Here is a 9594-nt window from a genome sequence, read left to right as displayed (position 1 = left end):
AGTCATAGTATAGCATGTCAAAAAAAAGTTATTCACAGTATAGCATGTCAAAAAAGTCATAAAATTGTCATAGTATATTAAGTCAAAAAAGTTATAAAATAGTCACAGTATGTTGAAAAAAGTCCTAAAAAAATCAGCAAGTCCCACAATGAGTCCTCCGGGCCAGGGGGGGCGGTAACGAAGCTGCGCGCCCCCAATGTTTCCAAAGAGGTAGAAGAAGAGGAAGTGAAGAAGTGAGGAAGTGCAGCGCTGGAGGACCGACCGGACAGCACAGCCGCTGGTATCCGCTGTCCAAAAAACAGCCGCTTTGCGTTCAACAATCTTCACTATCGAGTTCAAAATGTCTAAAAATGCACTTTCCGACCGGTTTAGAAAGGTAGACGTCGATGAATACGACGAGAATAAGTTTGTGGACGAGGAAGACGGAGGAGAGAACCAGGGTGGTCCGGACGAAGCAGAAGTAGACTCTTTGCTCAGACAATATCCTTTAACTTCAAAGGAATAACGTGATTCTCTTTTCAGACGGGCACGAGCCTGCACGCAACAATGTAACAATATCACGTCAACGTTCTATTCACCTGAGGCGTTGCAGTAGATTAGAGGGCTAAAAGAAGGGCAAAAGGTGGATTTAAAGGTAATATTTATACTCATTAAAATCCGTTTTAAATTATATTCATGCTATGAGACATAGGTAAAAAAAAAAGTATTTTGCAGTTGGCAGAACGTTGAGTAATTTAAGGAAAACAGCCGTTAAGTTGTCATAGCAGCGTTTCCGGGTGTCACTTCACCACCGGGTGTGGTCGCTTCACCAGTAGGAAAAATCACACGATATATGTCACTTTAGTGTTTTTGTTTTGTTTTTAAAGTCCTTTTTATTGGTATCTTGGTAACTTTATTGTTTTAACCAGACTTTATTTTGGTGTGTGTGTGTGTGTGTGTGTGTGTGTCTGTGTGTCTGTGTGTGTGTGTGTGTGTGTGTGTGTGTGTGTGTGTGGTGCATTACTAATCGATGTCATTAGCTTGTATTGTAAACTAGCGCTAGGTGTTATTATTATAAAAACGCAATACTTCCACAATAGGAAAACAATAAAAGCAGATGTGGGAAGGCAAACAGAAATTAAAACAGCAAGTTTGCGTCCAACCAGAAGTGCAAAAACAGCAGAAAAGTGCAGTGTGATAATCAAAGTATAGACAGGTGGTGCATAGACAGGACAAGAAATATACTGCAGTGTTATAAGAGCAGAATGAATATGGCTGTGTAATATAAACAATGTATGAACAACATGTACAGGTGTCTGTAATGTAGCAGCAGTGACATTATACTAATAGTACGAATAATATAGATATATGCAGTGTATTAACAGAATATATAATAATAAAAACCGAATAAATACGGACATTCAGCATGAACCATATAGACGGATAAGTACAGCTATGTGCAGTGTGGTAACAGTACCATTGTAGTACATAAACAGTAATATAAGAGTATTAAGAATAAGTGAATGTGCAGGATGCATATTATGAAGAGCAGTAGAATATGGCTATGTATAGGTGTATTTACAGTATGTAACTTTGTTAAATAAGTATATAGAAGAGTATGGGTGGGGTAGGATAGTGCATTTATATATATATATATATATATATATATATATATATATATATATTCCCTCTATATTAATATTTGGAGATCAACGGAGGATGGTATGGTGGCAGTGTACCATGTAAAAAAACTCTAATTTCTTTAGATTTACTTAGAGTAATGTGATGTACATGCATCTGTCACTGGAACTGTGTAGTCCTTGACTCGTTTTGCACGGGGAACATGAATGCAGCTCTCCAAGCAGTGCTAAAGAATCCTCCAATCAACACCAAGAACCAGGTCGCCAAGGTGAGTAATGTTCTTTACTACGGCCATTCAACCCATTACTGCGTTTATAAGCAAACCTGTACATCTGTCTGCATGTATTGATTGTTTTTAATTGGAAATGTATCTTTTATCAGTATGAATAAAATGCTTAAAATGACTCATTATACATGAAATGGTAAGTGAAAGCACAAGCAGGGGGTGGTGGTGGGGGGGTGAGTTAGTGTTGGTAATGGCGGAAAAGGGAAGTGGAGGCAAACCGTAGCGTTTCCTGTGACAAAAGGACACGGGGCTGTGGAGATATGCGTCTACGCCACATCTACGCCAGTTATCCAGTCGCATATGAGGAACAGCAGCAGATGTTAGCGCACGCAGAAAGCTGTTCATTTGTGTAATAAAAAGGTAGTACATGAGCGCAAAGGAACGCTTACACTGGATTATTGGAAAGGCAAACTTAGAGATCCTCTGTTACTGGTCCAGCTCTTTACATCTTCCAGTAACGTTTTTGCGTGCGTGCTAGTCTTTATTGTCGTTATAGATAGATAGATAGATAAATATATACTTTCTTCATCCAGAAGGACATTTTAGGCATCCAGTAGCAAGACAACCATAACACAACAAACACATATACACACATATATCACACATACATAAGAATAATATAAATAACTCACAGAGATGCAATGACCATGATAAGTCAAGGTACCATGGTAGACTGGGTGCACGTACAACAACATTGAAACCATAAGTACGTGTCACTAAGTCAGTGTATCTTAATGTCTGGTGTGTGTGTGTGTTGGCGTGTGTTGGCAGGAGCGAGCCGAGCAGCTGGTGGTCCGAGTGCTGAGCGGCTTTAAGGGCAGCGACATAGAGAAGGCCGTGGGCTCTCTGGACAGAGCTGGAGTGGACCTGCTGATGAAGTACATCTACAGAGGCTTCGAGACGCCGTCGGACAACAGCAGCGCCGTGCTGCTGCAGTGGCACGAGAAGGTACGCAGCCCTTCGGTAATTATACAAACGAGGGTCCTACGGTGACAAGAAGGAAAGATCCTTTTGTTGTAGTTATGATCTGACCTGTTGCTCTTTGAGATTTCTTTAACCCTCATGTTGTCCTCGGGTCAAATTGACCCGTTTTCCTATATCAATGTTCTTTTTAACTACCCAAAATAACATGACTGATTCCACCCAACGCTCTTTGGCAAGTACAAATCTCTACTTTCATTAATTTTGGGGTGTTTTATTCAATTTTATAGTATTTGAAAACAAATGGAAGTGTTTTTGAAATAGTATTGAGTAAAAGTTGACATATTCCAGTCTGTGATTATCATCAACATCCATTCCTTTTATTTTAGTCTCAATAATTCCTAATTTCTGCTTTTCTAACTCAAACATTAGGTATAATTTCCTATAAATAAGGTTTACTGACCATAAATACAAAAATAACTGTAAAACTTAATTAAGTTAATAAGTTAGTGTTACGTAGTGTTGAAAACGTCCAAAAAAAGTGTCAAAAGTGTTGATTTTCAATTTTGATGGGAAGACAACACAAGGGTTAAATGTAAAGTGCAATACAAATAAAATGTGTTATTAATATTATTATTAGTTGGGGACGTGTCATACAGCGAGCGCTTCACCCTTGTGTTGTCTTTCCGTCAACATTGAAGAAAAAAAAGAAGTTTTTTTCAACATTATCACTTATTCCCACATTTTTATGTTGCGGGTGCTTTTTTTGTGGTGTTTTTTCCAAAGTTTTTTCATATTTTTAATTTTTACATTTCCATCTTATTTCCACGGCTACATTTTTTGTGACCCCAAAAAAACACTGATAACCGGTCAATTTGACCCAAGGACAACATGAGTTAAGGAAAGATTGTGGAAATCGTGATTTAATTTGGGGAGATTACCACTGTGCAACAAATAAGTCGGTCAAGTGTTACACATAAACCGGAGGTTTAGACAGATCCAGGGTTACTAACCCTAACGATTGCTTTATGTGTCGATTGAGCTGTCAAATAGTGGTGAAATTTAGGGGTGTGCAAAAAACAAAAAAAAATTCACATTCATGAATCTATTCAAGCTTTATCGATTCCTGGAATTCCCCCCAAAAAATGAGTTTTTGTTGGGAAAAGCAACTACATTTACATCCAGGGAATCGTTTTTTTTGTAATTGACAATTGTTTTTGAATTGAATTTAGAGCCTAAAAATCAACATTGAATCATTCACCTAAAAGTGAAAACTGTGGATCCGTGTTTCCCAAAAGCCCAAAATGACGTCCTTAAATGTCTCGTTTAGTCCACAACTCAAAAATATTGAGTTTGTCATAAATAGTGACGACTAATCAGTGAATCTTTGCAGCTCTACACTGCACTACACCTGAACTCTCTCTCTCTCTCTCTGTGTGTGTGTGTCCTTGTGTGTGTCCGTGTGTGTGTCCCCGTCCCAACAGGCGCTGGCGGTGGGAGGAGTGGGCTCTATTGTCAGAGTCCTGACTGCCAGGAAGACCGTCTGATCTTCACAGAATGTCCTCCTGCAGACCCGGCATTGGACAGTAATCTGGCCAAACGCACCGTCACCAGGACTTCCTGTTTCTGGACATGAGTCCCGTTTATTTTTCATACTGCCGCTGAGTGTCCTCTGCAGGTCTTTCTTCTGTTTTTTCTTCTTCCGCATTCACTATTTTCAATCATACCTCTGGAATTTAGAAGTGCTGGCAGGCAGACGGAGAGACAGACAGGTGCTGGCACCTTAAAATGTCTCTGTCTCCGTCCTTGTGTGTGTGTGTGTCGGCCATGCAGAGAGGACAGACACATTTCAGACGCTTCACTCGGACACATCGTCTCCAAAGCAGCTCGACGCTCTTATTCCAAACTGCCTCACTGCTACTTTGATGCCTCAACCCTCCTCCTCCTTCTCCTCCTCTACTCTCCCTCTGTCCTCCACCTCTGTCCTCCTCCTCCTCTGTCCTCGTCCTCTACTCTCCCTCTGTCCTCCTCCTCCTCTACTCTCCCTCTGTCCTCCTCCTCCTCTACTCTCCCTCTGTCCTCCTCCTCCTTTACTCTCCCTGTCCTCCTCCTCCTCCACCACCACTCTGCTTCTGTCCTCCTCCTCCTCCTCTACTCTCCCTCTGTCCTCCACCTCTGTCCTCCTCCTCTGTCCTTGTCCTCTACTCTCCCTCTGTCCTCCTCCTTCTCTACTCTGCTTCTGTCCTCGTCCTCCTCCTCTACTCTCCCTCTGTCCTCGTCTGCTCTGCTTCTGTCCTCTACTCTCCCTCTGTCCTCGTCCTCCTCCACCACCACCACTCTGCCCTCGTCCACTACTCTGCTTCTGTCCTCCTTTCTCTCGGAGTCCTCCAGGTTGAGGGACTGGGGACATGTCCAGGGTCTTTTCCCTGCCTTTTGCCCAGTGCATGCTGGGATTGTAGTGCTCCCCCCCCTCATTCTAACTTTGGGAACTTCTTTGACTATTGACAGTTTCTTTTCTACTCACACCACATTGTTATGTGTAGCCTGGCATTCAGGTTATTTTGCTTACATTGTGTTTTTTATATATATATCTGAAAGAAGCAACAAAATAAAGTACTAAAGCCAAAGCTCTAATCAGAGTTTAATTCATGGTTCATTCCTTTTTCTCATTTCTCAACAACTTTCTTATTCACTTATGTCTATAATTGATTAAAGACTACATAATGCCCAAGCTACTAGCTAGCATATATTTTTATTACGTATGATTTAGAGCTGCAACTAACTATTATTTTTGTTGTCCATTAATCTGTCGGTTATTTTATTTTTCCTATAAAATGCCAGAATTTTTTTTAAATGACTCGTTTTGTCTACAACTCAAAGATATTAAGTTGGCTGTCACTGAGGAGAGAAGACACTAGAAAACATTCACATTTAACAAGCTGGAAATAAGAGAATTTTGCCATTTTTTTCTTTAATAATGACTCGAACGTGATGGAAACATGATAAAATGAATCGCTTTTTAAAATTTATAGCAATTAATTAATATGTTATTTATTTTTTCCCCTAACAAAATGAATACGTTTGAATTTGTGGGCTCCCTCATAATGAGACATTTAACTCATCGACAGGCTTAGTTGAGTTGGCACATTAACAGGTGGACAGCAACTGGGAACAGTTTGGCAAAATAATCAGAACAATCAAAACTCAGTCCACTTATTTTTGTTTTTTTAATAAGACAACTGAACAACACTCATCCGCTGATGAAGACCGTTTGGATGTGGTTGAAAGCTCCACAAAAAGCTAGTAGGACCTAGCATGTAGGGTGGTGGTGGTTTCAAGGGTTAGGAAACCGTAGTACATTCTCACAAATAATGACTAAACTGTCCTGAATTTAAGAGAATACATTGAAATCAAAATGGCATTTCTCTCTTTTTTTCGATGATGTAGTGAAATATTATCCGGGAATGTTACAAAACTCCTAATCGTAAAGGTAACGCTAGTTTCTTTTTATCAAAGCCTCTCAAATGCTGCAGGTCTCATGACTCTTGGATCCGATAAAACAAGTTTTATTAGAACTCTAGTGCCAAATATCAAATATTTGACCAATCAGTGACAAGACAAGGTTAACATTTCCAGCTTTTCGTGGAACAAATGCTGCTTCTGAGTTAAATATCCACATTTTTGAGTGAAAAACAGCCCTTGGTGTCCATGTGTCGAGACGGACTGTATTGAGGGATTCTTCTACGCTGCTGATGCACCAACACGCTTCGTCCTGTCTCACATGATTAGTGTGTAGTGTGTAGTGTGTCATTCTTCACATCTAAGCAGTGGGGGCGACATTATGATCTTGTGTCAATCACCATCCACTGGTCGGTAGGGTTGCAACGAACTATTCATTGTCTATTAATCAGACGATTATTAGGCCTTTAAATGTTGCTCAGGGTTTTCCCAAAACCTGAGACAAGGTCCCAAAATGTCTTGTTTTGTCCACAACTCAAATATGTTCAGTTTACCATCACAGAGGCGTGTAGAAACTAGAAAATATTCACCTTTAAGAAGCTGGAATCTGAGAACTTTTCACAAAAAAAAAAAAAAAAAAAAATGGCAAAACCGATTATCAAAATAGTTGGCGATTGATTAATTAATTAAATTAAAAGTTGACTAATTGATTGCTCATTGCAGCTCTACTGGTGAGTCAGTGGGGATGAACAGTACAGGGAGCAGGTCTGTGCAGTCAGTAGAGGAGACTGAATACTTTAATGTCCGACTGTATATGGTGCTGCAAAAGAAATCCTCCCAACCCCACCCACCTCCAATTAAACACACTCCTTCCTCTCCATGTTACAAAAGACATTTATAAAATAACAAGCCATAGAGAGCAGCCACAAATATAAAGAGGACAGTTGGTTTCTACAGGCAACAGATCAAAACAACAGCAACCGTTTTTTTTATTCTTCTTCTTCTGTACACTTAACCCCGGGCCAGATTATTATGGGAACAGAAAGACGAGCCCTGGTGGTGGTGGTGGTGGTGGTGGTGGAGCTGGAATGTTGTCATGGCAGCCAAAGAGTGACAAGCCTTCCATTCGTCTGGAGCGCTCCCATTCGTCTGGAGGCTCCAGTTGAATGGAGCGCTCCATTCGTCTGGAGGCTCCAGTTGAATGGAGCGCTCCATTCGTCTGGAGGCTCCAGTTGAATGGAGCGCTCCCATTCGTCTGGAGGCTCCAGTTGAATGGAGCGCTCCCATTCGTCTGGAGGCTCCAGTTGAATGGAGCGCTCCATTCGACTGGAGGCTCCAGTTGAATGGAGCGCTCCATTCGTCTGGAGGCTCCAGTTGAATGGAGCGCTCCCATTCTTCCCCGTTGTAGTGACACTCAGTTGCACACAGTAGCTTCTCTAACAAAAACATTGCAGTCATTGAAACCTTCACTGTTCTCTAGTTTTATTTGAAAGACATATTTAATAATTAAAAAAAAAGGTTTAGAGAACATTTACAAAATGACCCGGCAAAAAACAAATAAAAAAAAAGGCAATCTTTGCAGCTTCATGTCACTGTATAGGTGCTACTGGATGCTCGCACCGCCCCCTGCTGGACAAAACTGTCCACTTCACCTAGAAGTAGTCAACATGTGGTCTTACAGGTGGTTTCTCAAAGGCCCCTATACACTACAGAGCATGTCACACCGTGCCAGGTGGTCTAATGAAATCCTGGTTGACTGTCCAACATTGAAATAATATGTCTATGCTGTCCAATATCAGTCTAGAAGCAAAGGAAAGCCATAATCATTTCAATTTCACAATCAACTGAAACCTAAACATGAAATTAAATCACTACAGATTAATTCACGTTGAACATTTACATTTTTTACTTTTAAAACCTTCGGTCTGAATGAGTACACATGAGTACACATCCAGGCTACCAAAGGATAATCAATCTGGCTGATCAGTTCAATACTACCCAACTATTTCAAATACATGGCTCTCAAAAGTAAAATATTTCAATGTAACAAATTCAGAGACTATTTTACCTTTAACATGAAGTATTCAGTAGTGAACGGGTCTTCAGTTGACTCTGAACGTCAAATTTGTATGGCTTTACTTTGCTTCCATACATGTCAGATTCATGTTAAATAGCCGTGTACCGCGTGGTATAGGCGTATGGCTGGTTGCCATTGGCTGGTTGCCATTGGCCGGCGTATTCTGCATCATATTTTGCCCTTTTTCAAGCTGCAGTCCCATTTTGTCAATACGCTCCTAAATTTCAGACACTGTAAGACATCTGACACGGGTGGTCTTGGTCTCCAAAGCAAAAATCAGCCACTGGTAGAAATGTCCCAGAGATCTGGGACCAGGTTTGGGGATTAATAACCAGAGATTTCCCCAACTATTGTCTGGACCACAATCCCATCGGGGGTAGAGGGGCCTTTGCTGAAGACCACTAACAGTATTACACAATGGTTTTACTTGGAAAACACTGCTGACCTAGACTCAACGGACCCTGGGGTTTTCAGAGTTGGACAGAATCTACAAATACCACCAAGCTGCCTGTTGTACTGATCTGCTACCTTCTACAGAGAGAAATATAGAAAGAGACACAGCAAAAGAAACAGAATATAAAACAGAGGGGTTTTTTTCTTTCTTTTTACAAGAGTCCTTTTGAGGGTTTTAACAACCCCTCTCATCTCCTTCACTCACATTCTTCTCTCTTGTTTCTGTGTGTGCAGGTGTATCACAGTCCATAGGTTTACTTCCTACTGGTGAGTGTGTGTGTATGTGTGTGTGTGTGTGTGTGTGTGTGTGTGTGTGTGTGTGTGTGTGTATGTGTGCCTACTTGTGTTCTTTAGTAGGCGCAAAGTAGAGCTCCATGGGTTTGTTGACCTTCCAGTACTTTTCGCTGACCAGCTCAAGGGAGAAGGAACCATTCAGCACCTGTGAACAGAGATAACCGTTGAATCATCTGTGAGGCTTTGCAACTCTGACCCTGGTTCCCGTTTTAATTAACCTCTCCCGCTGCTACGGTGTGTTATCCTTAACTTTTTGTGGTTACATTCATCTGTAGCAGCAGAGTTGTTCTTTTTCTAAATGGATAAGCAGACTGGAGGGAATTAAACTAATAAAATACAGGTACAGGGCATATTCACTGACAAAACTTACATTCTTACAAATTAGAGCCCAACCGAAGTGTGTGTGTGTGTGTGTGTGTGTATATATATATATATATATATATACAGTGGGTACGGAAAGTATTCAGACCCCTTTAAATTTTTC

At 40.8% G+C, this 9594-nt stretch overlaps 2 protein-coding genes across 3 annotated transcripts in view; one reads left to right on the top strand and one right to left on the bottom strand.

The window, feature by feature from the left end:
• Positions 1–219: 219 nt before the first annotated feature.
• Positions 220–4795, top strand: LOC117954655 (actin-related protein 2/3 complex subunit 5-like). The gene is made up of 4 exons (XM_034888617.1): positions 220–480; positions 1816–1888; positions 2678–2854; positions 4312–4795. The coding sequence occupies exons 1-4, from the start codon at positions 341–343 to the stop codon at positions 4372–4374; spliced, it is 453 nt and encodes a 150-aa protein (XP_034744508.1). The 5' UTR covers positions 220–340; the 3' UTR covers positions 4375–4795.
• Positions 4796–9144: 4349 nt separating this feature from the next.
• Positions 9145–9594, bottom strand: part of rnf2 (ring finger protein 2) — a 10178-nt gene continuing 9728 nt past the window's right edge. For both annotated transcript variants that reach the window (XM_034888585.1, XM_034888586.1), the window contains exon 9: positions 9145–9255. In XM_034888585.1, the coding sequence (XP_034744476.1) occupies positions 9154–9255 (102 nt within the window). In that variant the 3' untranslated portion in view covers positions 9145–9153. The remainder of the gene's footprint in view (positions 9256–9594) is intronic.

Source organism: Etheostoma cragini, chromosome 12 (genome assembly GCF_013103735.1).
Source record: "Etheostoma cragini isolate CJK2018 chromosome 12, CSU_Ecrag_1.0, whole genome shotgun sequence".
NCBI lineage: Eukaryota > Metazoa > Chordata > Actinopteri > Perciformes > Percidae > Etheostoma > Etheostoma cragini.
The sequence above is the reverse complement of the archived record's forward strand: the minus strand, read 5'-3'. Positions and strand labels throughout refer to the sequence as shown.